At 43.2% G+C, this 15,928-nt stretch overlaps 4 protein-coding genes across 5 annotated transcripts in view; 2 read left to right on the top strand and 2 right to left on the bottom strand.

Moving 5' to 3' along the window:
• tesk1b (testis associated actin remodelling kinase 1b) overlaps nucleotides 1-1,860 on the top strand; it is a 28,234-nt gene extending 26,374 nt beyond the window's left edge. Inside the window, exon 11 of the mRNA XM_007563638.2 lies at nucleotides 9-1,860. Coding sequence (XP_007563700.1) covers nucleotides 9-1,084 — 1,076 coding nt within the window. The 3' untranslated portion in view covers nucleotides 1,085-1,860. The remainder of the gene's footprint in view (nucleotides 1-8) is intronic.
• Nucleotides 1,861-2,979: 1,119 nt separating this feature from the next.
• Nucleotides 2,980-8,408, top strand: LOC103146007 (uncharacterized). The gene is made up of 7 exons (XM_007563707.2): nucleotides 2,980-3,413; nucleotides 3,702-3,822; nucleotides 4,939-5,108; nucleotides 5,221-5,399; nucleotides 5,802-5,964; nucleotides 6,183-6,307; nucleotides 6,383-8,408. The coding sequence occupies exons 1-7, from the start codon at nucleotides 3,341-3,343 to the stop codon at nucleotides 6,665-6,667; spliced, it is 1,116 nt and encodes a 371-aa protein (XP_007563769.2). The 5' UTR covers nucleotides 2,980-3,340; the 3' UTR covers nucleotides 6,668-8,408.
• Nucleotides 8,409-10,513: 2,105 nt separating this feature from the next.
• The window catches only part of pik3c3 (phosphatidylinositol 3-kinase, catalytic subunit type 3), an 18,941-nt gene continuing 13,526 nt past the window's right edge, over nucleotides 10,514-15,928 (bottom strand). For both annotated transcript variants that reach the window (XM_016677206.1, XM_007563636.2), the window contains 9 exons: nucleotides 13,400-13,528; nucleotides 13,109-13,178; nucleotides 12,148-12,212; nucleotides 11,986-12,070; nucleotides 11,821-11,895; nucleotides 11,557-11,725; nucleotides 11,299-11,389; nucleotides 10,956-11,081; nucleotides 10,514-10,812 (listed from right to left, as the gene is read on the bottom strand). In XM_016677206.1, coding sequence (XP_016532692.1) covers nucleotides 10,798-10,812; nucleotides 10,956-11,081; nucleotides 11,299-11,389; nucleotides 11,557-11,725; nucleotides 11,821-11,895; nucleotides 11,986-12,070; nucleotides 12,148-12,212; nucleotides 13,109-13,178; nucleotides 13,400-13,528 — 825 coding nt within the window. In that variant the 3' untranslated portion in view covers nucleotides 10,514-10,797. The remainder of the gene's footprint in view (nucleotides 10,813-10,955; nucleotides 11,082-11,298; nucleotides 11,390-11,556; nucleotides 11,726-11,820; nucleotides 11,896-11,985; nucleotides 12,071-12,147; nucleotides 12,213-13,108; nucleotides 13,179-13,399; nucleotides 13,529-15,928) is intronic.
• On the bottom strand, nucleotides 13,800-15,552 carry LOC107837537 (phosphatidylinositol 3-kinase catalytic subunit type 3-like). Its single transcript, XM_016677207.1, has 7 exons — nucleotides 15,446-15,552; nucleotides 15,284-15,368; nucleotides 15,119-15,193; nucleotides 14,855-15,023; nucleotides 14,585-14,675; nucleotides 14,242-14,367; nucleotides 13,800-14,098 (listed from the first exon to the last, which is right to left on the bottom strand). Exons 1-7 carry the CDS (start codon nucleotides 15,503-15,505, stop codon nucleotides 14,084-14,086), a joined length of 621 nt encoding a protein of 206 aa, XP_016532693.1. The 5' UTR covers nucleotides 15,506-15,552; the 3' UTR covers nucleotides 13,800-14,083.

The raw sequence follows: 15,928 nt of genomic DNA, 5'->3' as shown, positions 1-15,928 counted from the left end.
TTCTCCAGCCGTTGGGCCTTTGCGAAGGCCGTCCCTCTGTGACACGTCCGACCCGCGTCTCTCTCGCAGCAAGTCCGACATGCTGCACCCTCCGGACGAGCTCCCCTGCGTCGCCTTGGCGCCCTCCGCCCGGGTGAACCCCTTCTCGCAGCGGGAGGACCTCAAAGGAGGGAAAATCAAGCTTTTCGACACGCCCAGCAAGTCGGTCATCTCCCTGACCTTCACCCTGCCCCCTCCGCCAGACTGCGACGACGTTCCCACGCCCGACGGTGAGGTGGTCGACGTGCCCCGGCGGCACAGGCGGTGCCACTCGTTGCCGTGTACGCCTCCGCCGCACATGGTGTGTGCGCCCAACTCCGTCCTGGCGGAGGAGGAGTCGACGTTTGAGGTCGACAATGTGAACGGCGGAGGGAGCGAGGAGGACAGTTTGTTGGGAGGGGAGGCGGCTCTTTCTCTGACGGGTGATTCGGGTCTTCCGGTTGAACTGATGTCACTGAATCTGGCGGACCAGGAGGAGCAGGACATGGAGGAGGAGCCCATGGACTGCACCGTCTCCCCAGACACGCAGGACATTTCGTCACCCCTTTACTCCAAGCGCCCTCTTCCCTCTCACTCCTCGACTCCCTTTAATCCCTCCACATCTTCCATGACAAACGGCTGGCGGTCGGCCATCTCCAACGGGCCTCCCAGTCTGCCACCCCTCTCCAATCTGGACAACCAGAACGTGATCGTGAGCCGGCCGCTCGACTGGGGCGCTCCCATGGACACTCCCACTGCCAATAACAACGGCTACCACTCCCCGCCCGTCGACCCGGCCGGCTCGTCCCCCTTTGGCTCCGGCAGCGGACACTCTTTGGACCAGGAGGAGGTCATCTCCTGTCCCGGCTGCTGCCTGGCCGGACTCCGTTTCCCCTCGGTGTGTCTGAGGGCCCCGCCTCGCCGAAACCCCTACAAGAACTTGAATGGGGACCACGCGGCGTCGCACGGGCTCCTCTGTCCGGGACCCAAGGGCCTGCCGCCCTCCCCCAACACCACCAACGCCAGCCTGGATCCAGGGCTGACCCTGCCAGGAGCTCAAACATAAATCCTGAACCGTCAACACCAAATGCAAAGCTCTTCCCTGGGAATCAAGCGGGTCTTCTTAAAATTTGCACAGATTTTAATGCAGCAATACTTATTTTCCAGACACATCTTTTGTTTTCTTTTTTTTTTGTTGTTGTTGCACAGGCGTTTGTGTGTCTGCATGAGTTCATTAAAATACTGTCCAGACTTAAAAGAAACGACTTTCTCTCCAGGAAACGCTGTGAGACTTTGCTGGTGGGCGCCCTCTGCTGGACTCAGGGCGTCCCAACACCTGATGTCAGCCTGTGATGTGACTGATCGGACTCTTTGTCAGCATGCGAGCGCTCCAGTTTGTGGCAGCGAGATCCTGTAAAATGTACAGATCTTAACGACTATTATGCCGGATGAGACTGATGATGCTGAAATGAGGAATGTTAAGCTTAGTATTAATACTGTTGCAATGATAATTATTTTTGATGTTTGGTGCTGCTTCTGAAAGAGCAGGCAGTTTTGTTTTCATGCATTTAATTATCAAGAGGTGTACAGATCATTTCTGGGGAGTGTTTGTTGGTATGCGAGTGTGTGAGACTGTGTGTGTGTGTGAGGACGAGTATGCTGTACACTGTTCAGACTGTTTTTGTTGTTGGCCCTTTTGGTTGCCTGCATCACTTCAACTGTATTACTGTTAATAAGGAAACTGTTTATCATTATATTTGGGAATGAATGGTCAAAGACCTGCTTAAGAGATGTACAGATTCTTATTATTTAAAATGGCATTGAATAAAAAGATGGACTGTACTGATGTTTTAGCTGTTTTCTGTTGCCTTCTCCACTGACTTCTTTCCACAAATATTGATATTGGGAATAATCTTCTAAATACCTTCAGAAAAAAACAGCTTTACAGTTTTAACTGTGTTTAAATGTAATGTGTATGGCTTGTAGCGGTGTTGAGTTTTATTTACATGCATGTAATTTATTTTTTATGTTTCTCTGCTAGTTTAGAGCTTGGTAATTTTTTTTTTTTACCATTAACTTTGTTGTTTAAATGTAATGCATGTTGGTAATTTTGAGTTAGATTTCTGCTAGTGACATGTTTTAAGACACCAGCTGACTGAGAAAAGTTAAAATAAAGATTAGCTTATTTTAGCTTAACGTACTACATTTGGTGAATAAATTAACTTTAATATCTTTTTATCAATATTCAGCACATTGGCATTTAGTCTGTTTTGCTAACAACTATTTGACAAATTAAAACATTTATAACTAAATCATTCACACATTAGCAAAATATTTTTAAAATGAGGAAGACGTATTAGACCTTCAGTGTTTTTATTATATTAGCATCTTGTTGGTGTATTAAGTTTCTGGTTGGGGGGGGGGGAACAGAAACTTATTGTTTTGTATTTTTAAAAAAAGAGGAAACTTCTAGAAGCTTTGAGTTAAACATTAAATGTAGCCCAGTTCTACTCTCTGTATGTAAAAATGAGCATTTTAGAAAAAAAATCTTATTAGAATTATTACCGGCATTAATTCTTAAAGCAATTTACAGACCAGAAAACTTGTATTTGGAAATATTCAACATACAATTCAGATCAAAGGAAAAGTTTAGTTTTTTTTTCCTAAAATATGACTGATGTGATTCACAACCAAGCAACAAACTGACAGTTTAGTAAAGTGTCAGAAAAGATGAAGTGTCTTAAATACCCAAATTGTTCACTTTTTTTTTCTTTTTTAATGGTACAAGCTATAAAGGGTCTTTAAGTGACATGAGAAAACCGTCATAAATACTTTATTTTATGCACAAAACGCACATCAAGCTGGTGATTTGCACCAGAAATTTAGGAAATTATCTCAATACTTCATTTAAATGACAAAACGAGTTATTTCCTTTTCTCTTATTGATTCCTATGTCAGATAATTCAATCCAGAACTTGAAAATGAATTGGCTGTTCACAGACACATTAAACCAAGTGTACTACACAGACTGTAGCTCATAGCGCTCCCATTCATGGTTTCTTTTCTCACCTTGCCCTCTAAGTGGATCACTCAGCCTGCCCTCTCTTACAAAATCAACCCGCCTTTAATTGAGTCCTTATCCCTCTCCTCCACCCCGTCCACCTTCCAGTCTCTCCCACAGCCACTTCTCCTGCCTCCTCCATGGCTCTTCTTCACCGGTCCCATTTCAAAGGGAGTCGCTGACCTCCGATTCTCCGAGCTGCGCGTCGTTTGAGCTCATCACAGCCTCGTGTTTCCTCGGCTCAGAGGTGGCGCAGAGGCCATGAGGCCGCAGCGTTTCCCACGGCGTGGATTTGAATTTGTGCTGTCTGTGATGACTGTCCAACTCATCGCAGGTGAGTCCTGAAGATGTCTGGGGATGACTCTGAGTAAATTACGCATTTCGATGCTGATTAAACTTTAACATCTTCATTAAATGCTCCCCTCCCTCCCTTGCTGAACGATGGTTCCTTTTTTTTTTTTTTTCTTTTTGGCATTTTTGTCAAATGTTGCATCATGTTACATTTTGTGGCACGTGCAGCATGTTGGTGCAGTTTGAAGTTGTGACAGTTGGACTTAAGGGGTCAGTGAGCACCTGTGTGACTGGGCTATTTCTGTGTCTGCGTTTCGTGCGAACCTCTCAGGGTCGACTGGGTTAGTCTGCTACACCGCTGTGGAATCGCTGGACTTAGGTTGCCTCCTGCGGTGGGATTGTCCCCATGCCAGTCCTAATATCACCTACACCGTGCAGACAAAGACTCAGGGGTAAGTCCTAATCCCTGTGTGTGTGTGTGTGGGTGGGGAGGCCAGAAAATCGACTCCTGACTCAGTTACTCTGCATAAATATGTACTCTTGGTAGCAGCTACTCCAAACATTTCAAATATTGGCAGAAAATGTCAGAATTTTTACACTTGGTTGTATAAAACTTGTATTAAACTCCAATGGTGGTGTAGGTGCGATTTTTTTTTTTTTTTTAAAAGTAAATGACACAAGAAGGGAAGTGAAGGCCTTCCAAAACTAATTAGTATTTATGTTACAGATGTTTGGTTTTTTTTTTTTTCTTTGCAAAATATGTGGTGTGCATTTATTGGATATGTATAAACCTCGGATAAAACTCGTTCTCCTCTGCAGAATAACTCAAAGTCAATCAGGTTGCACAGAGAACTTCTTTAAATCTACATTTTCAAATCTCTTACGCAAGTTTTCCATTGGAGTGAACTTTGACTGGGCTATTTAAACACATTAGTATGACTTCTAAATATACCAAACCTATAACCTGGGGTCGGGTGTATGCTTTTGGAGCCTCTGTCAGCTTTTCTTCAATATTTGCTGCATCCATCTTTCCATCAACTTTGAACCAGCTTAAGAAGAGACTAAGATAAATTCTTCTACACGTTTGCTGTTATGTTTCTTTCTTTTTGGAGTTACGTGCTATTTTGTTTTGGTCAAAGATCATTTTCAGAAAAAATAAATAAATTTGTGGTCTTAACATGACGAGATGTGACCATGTTTGACGGTTGTTAATACTTTTGCAAGTTATCAAATCTGTTAAATTTAGATTTTATTCCGGCTGACATGGCAAAGCTAACTAACTATTTGTCCGTTGAGCACTACAAAGACTTTATATCTACATTTTTTTTTAAATTTTGCTTAGCTAAAATCTGATAATATGAAGAGTTATCAATAATTTCACTTTCATAAGTGTTTTTCTTTTTTCTCCATACACATAATATTTATAAAGCCCCTATTTCAGCTGCTGACTCTTGAGACCTCCATTCTTCTATTGAAAAACCTTTGGAAAAAGTAAAGCCAGAGGAGGGAGCAGCAGAAGAGGAAAAGCTGTTATTATGCATCTGACTTGTTATGTTTGTGCGCTGCAGGGATCCGTGGCAGGACGTCCCGTGGTGCGTTTGGATCTCCTCCCGGAGCTGCGACGTCTCCCAGGTCTTTTCTAACTTTGAGCTCTACAACATGATTCGCCTTGGAGTCCACCTCAGCCCCAGCTCCATTGTTTGGATTAAGCCACACAAGTTTGACTACAGCGACTTCAGTCAGTGGTTTATCCCTGCTGTTGTAAACTCAAGCCAAAAAATACAATATGAAATGTTTCATTTTTCTAGCTGTTTTGAGGTGTGTTCCTGCTCTCTCTTTTCCGCCCGCAGCCTTCAGCCCTCCGTCCGTCTCCGTCTCTTGGAACAACGACAGCCTGTCTGTGAAGGTGCAGTTCCCCTGCGCTACCAGCAGGGGGTGCTCTCGTGACGTGTGTTGTCCCATCTCGACGCTAATAGACCCCTGGACCACCGTCACCGTGTTCAATGAGCTCAACCGCTCAGACAACCAGGTCTGACACCAGCGACAAACTGTCAAAGTGCAAATTAAAAAATATATATTTTGTTAAATGAAGATTATATTATCATTAGTATTATTATTATTATTAGATGTAGCTGGTTGAATAATAATAATGTAAAAAAATAAATAAAAATCAATACGTTCTGTCACGGGTGGCCCTTTGAGGACATTCGTGATCTTGTCATGAATGAAAATGAATTTTGACACATCTGATGTAGAAAATCCAAAACCATCTGATACCGTAAAAACAACGTATTAATCAGCTTATACTTTCAGTAATGCATTCGTTAAAAAAAAAAAAAACCAACATACATACACCCTTTACTTGATGCAAAAGGTCTCAAAACTTGCACAACTTTTGATGCAGGTCCGTTTTCTTGTTTGTGTGTAACAGAGCCGCACGGTTTGGACTCAGGAAGTGGTTTCCGTCGTCGAGTTCTCGGGTTTGTCTCCGGGTCAGAACTACTGTGCCGAGGCCAACTTCTCCTTCCCGACCTTCTCCATGGCTGCTTCCCCCAAATCCGCTCCAGGGTGTGTTGAAACTGGCTCCAGATCAGGTCAGGAGGAGTCAGGAAATCACTGAAACTGCCTGGATCTTCAGAAGGAGATGCATTTTGTTCTCTCTGACTGAGAGGCCAGAGAGGGTCTCACACAGTGAACCAGTTCGATCGAACCAGATGTTGAACCTAAAGAGCCAAACTGATCTCCTGCTGATGTTTAATGCGTCTTCAGTCCCTCAGCTTTGCTTGTTGTTTTGTTGTTTTTGCGTCTGCAGGGATGCTGCCGATGCTGTGTCTTGGAACCAGTCTGTCCTTTGTGTTCCTTCTGTTGTTTCTCTTGGTGTTTCTGCGGAAACTCAGACGGGACCGACCGGCCCGCAACAATCCACCCAAGGCCCTGGTAGGATTTTCTCCAACCTCGTCCCGGCGTTCAGCAGACAAACAATTGTGTTCTTAGCTTTTCTTCTTGCTTTAGGCAACTTCTCAGGACGCGGAGTCTTTGGCTCCCCCCGTCTGTGTCCCCGTCGAACCTTGTGACCCCTGTGACCCTTGTGACATCCACCTGGAGCTAATAGACGACCACGGCTCCGTTGACTGGAACATAGAAAACAAAAGCTCAAGCCAACTTGTGCATCGTGATCCCAGCAGGGGTGTGGTATGTTGTCACAATGGAGGACAGAGGCAGAAAAAAGGCTTGGACTCTGGCGTAAGGAATCCCACTTTGTCCCACTTCTATGTGGAGACGTCAGATGAAAACTGAAACGCCGAGACTTTTAAAAACGTTTTCCCCCCGCATCGCTTCAGTACGCTCGCTTCACACTGGATTAGGAACACCTCATGATCTCCCGGTCTCCCTACTTTGCCAGAAATGTTTTCCACAGCTGCTTTTTCTGTGGAAACTTCCTACAACAGAGCGAGTTTCATGGACCGCCAACATCAGGAGAAAGCACAACCAGGATTTACCTGAGTCTAGTTTCCGTCTTCTAATCCAACAAAACTGGTGTCAAAACGTTTGAACGGTAAAACATTTTGCTTGTGCTGCTATCATTTAGATATTAATAAATAAAAGTTTCCAGCAGTCGTCGTCACCATCTTCAAAATCAAAAGCAGCACAAATGAAAATGTTTGCTGCACAAACGTAGCCGAGTTGTCAGATGTATTAATTGTAAGCATGGAGAGGAGGTTGACCTCTAATGACCTCTGATGACTTTTTTTAATCAAAATCTTTAGAACGATAGCGGCACAAATGAACCAAAGCCAGCACAAACGCAGCACAAACGCAGCACAAACATTTGACACCCATTTTGTTAGATTCGGGTGACGTGGGTTGGCTGGTTGACCTGTTGACCTTTAAACTTTCACTAATTTCTTCAAAGCAGAAGCAGCACAAACAAAACATTTAGATGAACAGGTAGATGAGTTGACTGACACTGATTTGAAAAATGTTAGGGGTTTTTGTTGACCTTTTATGACTTCAGGGAACATTTATTAACATCTTTAAAATGATAGCAGCACAAACGACAATCTTTGCTGCGCAAACCTTTGACAGAAAGATAAAAGGATGCAGATGAAGGAGGTTTCTGCACAAAGTGCCTTCCTGAGTAAATCTCTCTTTTTTTTTGAAGAAGAAGAAGAAGAAGAAGAAACTCTCCACTTTGGTGAACCAGCCTATGTACAATTTGGAGGTGTGTTCGCTTCTCCACATTTCATAACCCTATTCCTCCAGTAATGTGGAACGCAGAGTGCAAAATGAAGACTTTCTTGGTGACCTGTAGGTCTTCAGAATGGAAAATGACCCACACTTATACTGCCAAATCAGTTACAAAGTGGCCTGAGGACAACAAAGCCAATGTCTGGGGGTGCTATAGGCCTTCAACCATTTGGTTTACTTTAACGCCGTGACCCGGTTCTGGTCCAGGAAACACATCTGTAAATTCACTACTTGATGTGTTTCAATGACAAGACTCTAGGTTCACTTTACTGTAGAAGCTGCATGAATATTTAAAACACAACTCCATGAGCAGAAAAGCTTTTAATTGAGACGGTCAACAATGACTCGTTTTACATAAACCAGATGAACGTCGCACTGATTTTACTTTAGTTCAGACTTAAGATTTGTTTGTTTCCAATATTTAAAGCACCTAAGCCCATGTTTTTGCTACATATTGCCTATGATTAAACACATGTATGCCATGTTGGCAGAATTTGCTGTTGAATGTTGCACTTTCTATCAAAACGGAGTTCTGAAAGAACATTGTAATGTAAAGAATTATCTAAACCAGAGAGAATAAGCAAGCGCTAATCCAGAGCTGTTTTAAAACAGTTTTAAGAAGCAATTCATTTTTAAAGAGATGCCTCTGAAACAGACTGGTGATTTATTCCCAGTCGTTCTTGAATTTTGTTTTTCTTTTTTGACCGGATGTTTCAGGTCATGATGTGTTCCAGTTTGAGACCTTTTGGTCTATTTTACGTTTTTAGTTTCTATTAAAGTTTATTAATGAGACACCTCTGGCAATTTTTTTTTTTTTCCCCCCCCAAGTTAATTTTAATCTTTATTTACACATAGCATATCAAACATGGTTACCAATCAGAGCTGCGTTGGTCTATTTATCAGTTTCTTGTGACTGGCAGTGCAGCAACAGGGAGACTTACTGCAGGGGCAAAAACAATTTCTCTGTGTGTGTACATAATCACAGCTCGGTGAAGAATCTAAATCTGGTTGTGGTTTTTCTCTGTTCTCCAAGACCCAGTTAAAGTCCAAAAGCATGACCATCTCAAAACAAGAAGCATGAACATGTTTAAACCCTCCTCCACTACATTTAGCAGCCAGAGAGATAACAAAGCAGACTTTTTCCATCATTTATTGTTTTAAAGACACGTCTGACTCACTGTTGCCCCCTGCATGAAAACAAAGAACGTCTCGTCATCTCCGTTTTCTGTTTTGCTGGTGTTGCATTCTTTCCAGAACATTTAGGCTCTTTGTGGGTTTGGCCATCCAGAATTGTTTGAACACAGAGACCTGTGGGGCCGACGTGGCAGAGCCAGTGGGATCGGGTTTTATTAATCCGCTCGACGGGAAGGTCCGGATGATTGCATGAAAAGCTGGCTTGTTTCATCAACACCTGATTACACAACAGCCGAGATGTTCACCGTCAAGAAGCAGGATGTACATGCAATTTGCAATGAAGGCTCCGACCTGAACGGAAATTGCCCCGATTCGTAGCTCTTTTTAATTAGCGTTAGCATGGTAGCATTTTGATAGTTTGAGATAAGAATAGTTTACATTTGTTTCGAAATGGGGGTCATATTATAAAACTGTGGTTGCAAACGGTCTATTTTCTTTTCTTGCTCTCTCAAAAAATTGTTTTCACACATTAAACTGTACAGCTTCTCTCAGTGAACATGATCCTTTCGTCAGATGCAAACGGGTAAACCTGTTAGCTAGCGCTGCTAATAGCAGTTAGCATGTCCCAGTGCTTTTCAAACTGGCAACCAGAACTGGGTTAGGTTCTGTTTAGTCTCGTTAGGAGTTCTGAACTGCATTTCTTTTTTATGGTTTCTGTTTATTATAGCAGAAACATTTTAGTAGTTATTTAGCTTAGCAGGCATTTTCTAGCTAAAAGTGAAATAGCTTGGAACGCTAGTCAAGTGCCACCGCTGAGAGAGTACAATATTGATCAATTTAGATCTAACACAAACTGCTGAGATGTAACTTTTTTCTTTTTTTTTTTTGAGGATGGAGCCGTTTTACTTTTTTTGTCTAAAATCCTGAAACAAATGGTTTTGCAAAAACACATTTTATCAGGAAATCACCCAAAATGAACCCATTGTTCAAACATGAAATAGTCTAAAACAGTGTGCCTTGAGGACCAGGGTTGAGAAACACTGGTCTAAAAGATCTCAAAAAGCAACATAACAACCCCAATTTAAAAAAAAGTTCAAGAAGGGAAGAGAAACAAAATCACAGACGCCTCAGTATGGACAGCGAGAGCCATTTCACCTATGAACAGAGAAAATATTGAGTGTAACAAATTAACATTGAAGACTTAGCAAGTACACAAATGAACCTTGATGTTCATGATTCAAAAGGAAAATGTGTATCTTTTTGCACACTCCCAAAATTTGAGTTGTTTTTCCCCAACACCAGTTTTTGATTTTCCAAATTTCCAAATAAAAATATGTGCAGCACTTTTATCCAAATATGTATCCATGGACACAAGTTTTAGAATCTAAAAATATATGGATTTCTGTAACGTGACTAAAATCTCCCAGAATCTGGAGTGACGCGCAACTAAAAATATCGCCCACCTCTGTACTTCGTCATGGACGTTTTATGTTAAACAGCAGTCAGGTAGGAAAAAAAAAAGGAAAAGGTTCACTAGCTGATATAAAGCAGTGAGTTCTGGCCTTCTCCAACAGGAAATGCTTAGTCACTCTGTCAGTGACTCACCAAACCTCAGAGCTCAGCTTGTTCCTACCCCCAGCATCGACAGCATGACCGGTCAGCAGAAACACGTTACGTACCATAAACGCTGCTCAGCAGCTCCGCTTGGGCCCCAACCGCAAATATACACCAGCTCCGAGTGAAAACACTCGGCACGCTCGGTCGTAGCAACAGTCTCTTTATTTGGCCTCACGTTTCATTCATTCCGTAATTATTGTACAACATATATACAGGAGCAAACAGAAGATTTACATGTCCTTGGTTTGTCGTCTTTCAGCAAAGGTTGGCAGTGCATTCTTGGCCTTTTTTGTCCCCAGCAGTGTCTCCGGGTTTCCTCTTGTCCTCCTTCGTGAACACGCAGGCCATAGCCAGAGCTTCATGATCGCATATTTGTGGTGCCAAGCTTTCGTCCAGGTCAGCCTCACGTCGCCCTTCGTCTGCATTGTTCATCTGCGCCAATACTGGAAAAGACAGAAACGAAGGTCGAGTTGGGCTGCGTTCTCGTCTTATTTAGAAGAAAGCTGACATTTTTTTGGATGGTTATCTGCAAAACAAAACACTCAGCTGCACAAAGCGGTGATCATCTGCTGCGGAGCGGACTTACCTGTGCAAATTTGTGTATCTGCTCGACCACAGCAGCAAACAAAGCTCCCACGCTCTCGTCGATCAGGCTCTGCATGTAGTGAACCGCCTCCTCGTCCGACAGGTCCAGTCTGAACTTATCCTGCACCTGGCGGCACGTCAGAGTTACAGTTATCACGGCGTGGCGACAAGCCGACCACAGGCCGGTAAAACAAGATGCCAAAGCATCATGGCTGTGCATCCAAAAATAAATAGTGAAATAAAGAAACAAACAAACAAAAAAAATGTTCCCACTTCTTTTCATCCTCCATACTTTTTTAATAAAAGTTTACAGAAGGATCAACATGAATAAGCATTTTTGTCACCTTTTTAACAGTCTTGTCAGGCTCCAGAGCGATGTCAGGAATATTGGCATCCACCATGAGGGAAAAAAGATTCAGGATCAGGTTGGAGTACCTGACAAAACAAGCGAAAGAATTTTATAAACTGATCCAATCTCTGCAGTGAACACTTTTAACACACAGTAGCATATAACAATCCCTCAAACACAACAATAAACCCGACTGTTCAAGTAAAAGACTGACAAATGTCTACACTCAAGAGTTTGGGATAAATATTAGTACCTCCTGAGGTGGAGGAAGGCGGTGTAGCACTGCTTCCTGAACTCCTGGTACTGCTCGCTCTGCGTCCCCCCCATGCCCTCCACCATCTCTTTGCTCAGCTTCATGGGCGGCGGCAGCGGCTTGGGGTCTCGACCCAGGATGTAGCCAAAGTCTATGTGGAAGAGCTTCCCTGGAAGAGCAAGAGCGAGAGCGAGGATGAAAAAATCTTGAACCTGGGTTTGTGGAGGCGGCCTGGCTTCACATACCCGTTTCCCCCCCCCTCACCAGTTTTCGTCAGCAGCAGGTTGTCCAGGTGTCTGTCTCCAACTCCCAGGATGTAAGTGATGACGCAGTAACCAGCTGGAGGAGCAGAGGGACATTTGTTCGATATGCTGCCGAGTTCAGCTGGTTATGCGTTTCATTTGAAGTTAATCATGCCGAGAGTCTCACCGCAGCTCTTGACATAGGTGTCCATCACCTCGGAGCTGATGCCGTAGGGGCCCTTTTCGCTCGGCGCGTGCTTCCTGAAGAAGCTCTGCGTCAACGAGAACAGATCGGATCATTGTTCTCACTCACACCTCTGCACACACCGCTGCGGTCAAACCGGCTCACCTGGATGTTGCCCTCGGTGGCCAAAACCTCGGCGACAGGAACGGACTGGACGAACTGCATGTAACCTGGAACAATAACGCGTGACTTTGGTCATGTAGAAAATAAAAACTCCAATTTTCCCCCCCATATCAGATCTGATTTTAGTATTTAAAAAAAAAATCACTTTCTTTTCAAAAAATTGACAGAAAATCTTGTCAAAAACCATCTTTTATTTTAATCGTCCCCCAGAATTTTTATGCAATTACAAGAACACAGTTGTAATATTAACAGAAGAAAGACGCAATCTTACCAGAACATCTTTAAAATTATGAGAAGTCATTTTATTGAGGAAAAAAAAAAAGCTTCAATAGGTTCTTTTATGAAATACACATTAATTTGTTCAGTCGTTTTAAAGTCCTGATACTGATGATAATTTGATGCTGATGTGTTGAAAGATGAAGCATTTCCTTATCGTAAAACTTATACCAACTTCAACACAATATGCTCAACATTCCTCATTTTAATTTGATGTTATTTTTCGCGCTGGAGTTTTCATAAACTTATGGCTTTATTCTGGTAAAGAAAAAAAATCGTAGCCTTGCCCTAATACTCCATGACAGAGCTGACCTGATTTCAAAGTCCAAATAGACAACAGAATGCTGACATCACTCTGAACTATGAAAGCCAGAGAATAATAATAATAATAATAATAAAAAAAAGGGTTGGTGGGGGAAAAAAAAGATCTAATTTTCAAAAAAAATTTAATCTTCAAAAAAACAAAAACAAAAATGTGAGTAATCTGCATTTCTGTAATCTGCAAAATTGATTTATCTCCCAGTCCTAGATTAAATCCAGTATCAGAATAGTCCACTATAGGCTCTATAATTCAATATTCTGCTGCCAGGTGTATAAACTCTTCTGCAACACAAACAACCTGGTTTTGTCTGAACTCCAGAGGAAATAAGAGGAAATGAGTGCTTACCGTGTTTGGTGCTGGTGGCCAGAACCTTATATGGAGTCAGTTTCAGGTCCAAGTTCTCTTTCCTTAACAGCTGAACACAAAAACACAAGCAAATCATCAAGAAGTGCCAGTTAAATTTCATTACCAGCTTGGCAAGAAGTGCTATGTGTGTACATGTGAGGATGACGTCTCAGAATCCTGTCCTTACAGGTTTCAGTTCTTATTCCAAGCTACTTTGTTATTTATTTTACAGATACATTCAAATAAAACGGAGAGCAAACCACCGTAGAGAGTATTTCAAGGAGCTCTTACTTTGTCCATGAGCGAGATGATCTGCAGGATGAGCTGGTCCTGCCTCAGGTCGTCTCCGTGTTTGAAGATGACGGGGTACATGGCCCCGTCCTCGGTTTTGAAGATCAGCTTGGCCGGCATCAGAGCGCTCTGAGGCAGAACACAGAGAGTGAGACAGANAGGAAAAGGTTCACTAGCTGATATAAAGCAGTGAGTTCTGGCCTTCTCCAACAGGAAATGCTTAGTCACTCTGTCAGTGACTCACCAAACCTCAGAGCTCAGCTTGTTCCTACCCCCAGCATCGACAGCATGACCGGTCAGCAGAAACACGTTACGTACCATAAACGCTGCTCAGCAGCTCCGCTTGGGCCCCAACCGCAAATATACACCAGCTCCGAGTGAAAACACTCGGCACGCTCGGTCGTAGCAACAGTCTCTTTATTTGGCCTCACGTTTCATTCATTCCGTAATTATTGTACAACATATATACAGGAGCAAACAGAAGATTTACATGTCCTTGGTTTGTCGTCTTTCAGCAAAGGTTGGCAGTGCATTCTTGGCCTTTTTTGTCCCCAGCAGTGTCTCCGGGTTTCCTCTTGTCCTCCTTCGTGAACACGCAGGCCATAGCCAGAGCTTCATGATCGCATATTTGTGGTGCCAAGCTTTCGTCCAGGTCAGCCTCACGTCGCCCTTCGTCTGCATTGTTCATCTGCGCCAATACTGGAAAAGACAGAAACGAAGGTCGAGTTGGGCTGCGTTCTCGTCTTATTTAGAAGAAAGCTGACATTTGTTTGGATGGTTATCTGCAAAACAAAACACTCAGCTGCACAAAGCGGTGATCATCTGCTGCGGAGTGGGCTTACCTGTGCAAATTTGTGTATCTGCTCGACCACAGCAGCAAACAAAGCTCCCACGCTCTCGTCGATCAGGCTCTGCATGTAGTGAACCGCCTCCTCGTCCGACAGGTCCAGTCTGAACTTATCCTGCACCTGGCGGCACGTCAGAGTTACAGTTATCACGGCGTGGCGACAAGCCGACCACAGGCCGGTAAAACAAGATGCCAATGCATCATGGCTGTGCATCCAAAAATAAATAGTGAAATAAAGAAACAAACAAACAAAAAAAATGTTCCCACTTCTTTTCATCCTCCATACTTTTTTAATAAAAGTTTACAGAAGGATCAACATGAATAAGCATTTTTGTCACCTTTTTAACAGTCTTGTCAGGCTCCAGAGCGATGTCAGGAATATTGGCATCCACCATGAGGGAAAAAAGATTCAGGATCAGGTTGGAGTACCTGACAAAACAAGCGAAAGAATTTTATAAACTGATCCAATCTCTGCAGTGAACACTTTTAACACACATTTTAACACACATTAGCATATAACAATCCCTCAAACACAACAATAAACCCGACTGTTCAAGTAAAAGACTGACAAATGTCTACACTCAAGAGTTTGGGATAAATATTAGTACCTCCTGAGGTGGAGGAAGGCGGTGTAGCACTGCTTCCTGAACTCCTGGTACTGCTCGCTCTGCGTCCCCCCCATGCCCTCCACCATCTCTTTGCTCAGCTTCATGGGCGGCGGCAGCGGCTTGGGGTCTCGACCCAGGATGTAGCCAAAGTCTATGTGGAAGAGCTTCCCTGGAAGAGCAAGAGCGAGAGCGAGGATGAAAAAATCTTGAACCTGGGTTTGTGGAGGCGGCCTGGCTTCACATACCCGTTTCCCCCCCCCTCACCAGTTTTCGTCAGCAGCAGGTTGTCCAGGTGTCTGTCTCCAACTCCCAGGATGTAAGTGATGACGCAGTAACCAGCTGGAGGAGCAGAGGGACATTTGTTCGATATGCTGCCGAGTTCAGCTGGTTATGCGTTTCATTTGAAGTTAATCATGCCGAGAGTCTCACCGCAGCTCTTGACATAGGTGTCCATCACCTCGGAGCTGATGCCGTAGGGGCCCTTTTCGCTCGGCGCGTGCTTCCTGAAGAAGCTCTGCGTCAACGAGAACAGATCGGATCATTGTTCTCACTCACACCTCTGCACACACCGCTGCGGTCAAACCGGCTCACCTGGATGTTGCCCTCGGTGGCCAAAACCTCGGCGACAGGAACGGACTGGACGAACTGCATGTAACCTGGAACAATAACGCGTGACTTTGGTCATGTAGAAAATAAAAACTCCAATTTTCCCCCCCATATCAGATCTGATTTTAGTATTTAAAAAAAAAATCACTTTCTTTTCAAAAAATTGACAGAAAATCTTGTCAAAAACCATCTTTTATTTTAATCGTCCCCCAGAATTTTTATGCAATTACAAGAACACAGTTGTAATATTAACAGAAGAAAGACGCAATCTTACCAGAACATCTTTAAAATTATGAGAAGTCATTTTATTGAGGAAAAAAAAAAAGCTTCAATAGGTTCTTTTATGAAATACACAATTTGTTCAGTCGTTTTAAAGTCCTGATACTGATGATAATTTGATGCTGATGTGTTGAAAGATGAAGCATTTCCTTATCGTAAAACTTATACCAACTTCAACACAATATGCTC

The sequence above is a fragment of the Poecilia formosa genome, unplaced genomic scaffold (genome assembly GCF_000485575.1).
Source record: "Poecilia formosa unplaced genomic scaffold, Poecilia_formosa-5.1.2 Scaffold149, whole genome shotgun sequence".
NCBI classification, from domain to species: domain Eukaryota; kingdom Metazoa; phylum Chordata; class Actinopteri; order Cyprinodontiformes; family Poeciliidae; genus Poecilia; species Poecilia formosa.
This window is presented reverse-complemented; position numbering and strand designations above follow the sequence as displayed.

What these genes read in the sequence shown, in the direction of transcription:
- LOC107837537 (XM_016677207.1), bottom strand. Translation starts at nt 15,505, where the DNA reads ATGCAGTTCGTCCAGTCCGTTCCTGTCGCCGAGGTTTTGGCCACCGAG. An exon ending in CCACCGAGGGCAACATCCAG is followed by an intron (nt 15,369 to 15,445) that starts GTGAGCCGGTTT and finishes TCGTTGACGCAG; the next exon opens with AGCTTCTTCAGGAAGCACGC. An exon ending in GCCTTCCTCCACCTCAGGAG is followed by an intron (nt 14,676 to 14,854) that starts GTACTAATATTT and finishes TTGTTTTGTCAG; the next exon opens with GTACTCCAACCTGATCCTGA.
- LOC103146007 (XM_007563707.2), top strand. Translation starts at nt 3,341, where the DNA reads ATGAGGCCGCAGCGTTTCCCACGGCGTGGATTTGAATTTGTGCTGTCT. An exon ending in GACTGTCCAACTCATCGCAG is followed by an intron (nt 3,414 to 3,701) that starts GTGAGTCCTGAA and finishes CGAACCTCTCAG; the next exon opens with GGTCGACTGGGTTAGTCTGC. An exon ending in TCAACCGCTCAGACAACCAG is followed by an intron (nt 5,400 to 5,801) that starts GTCTGACACCAG and finishes TGTGTGTAACAG; the next exon opens with AGCCGCACGGTTTGGACTCA.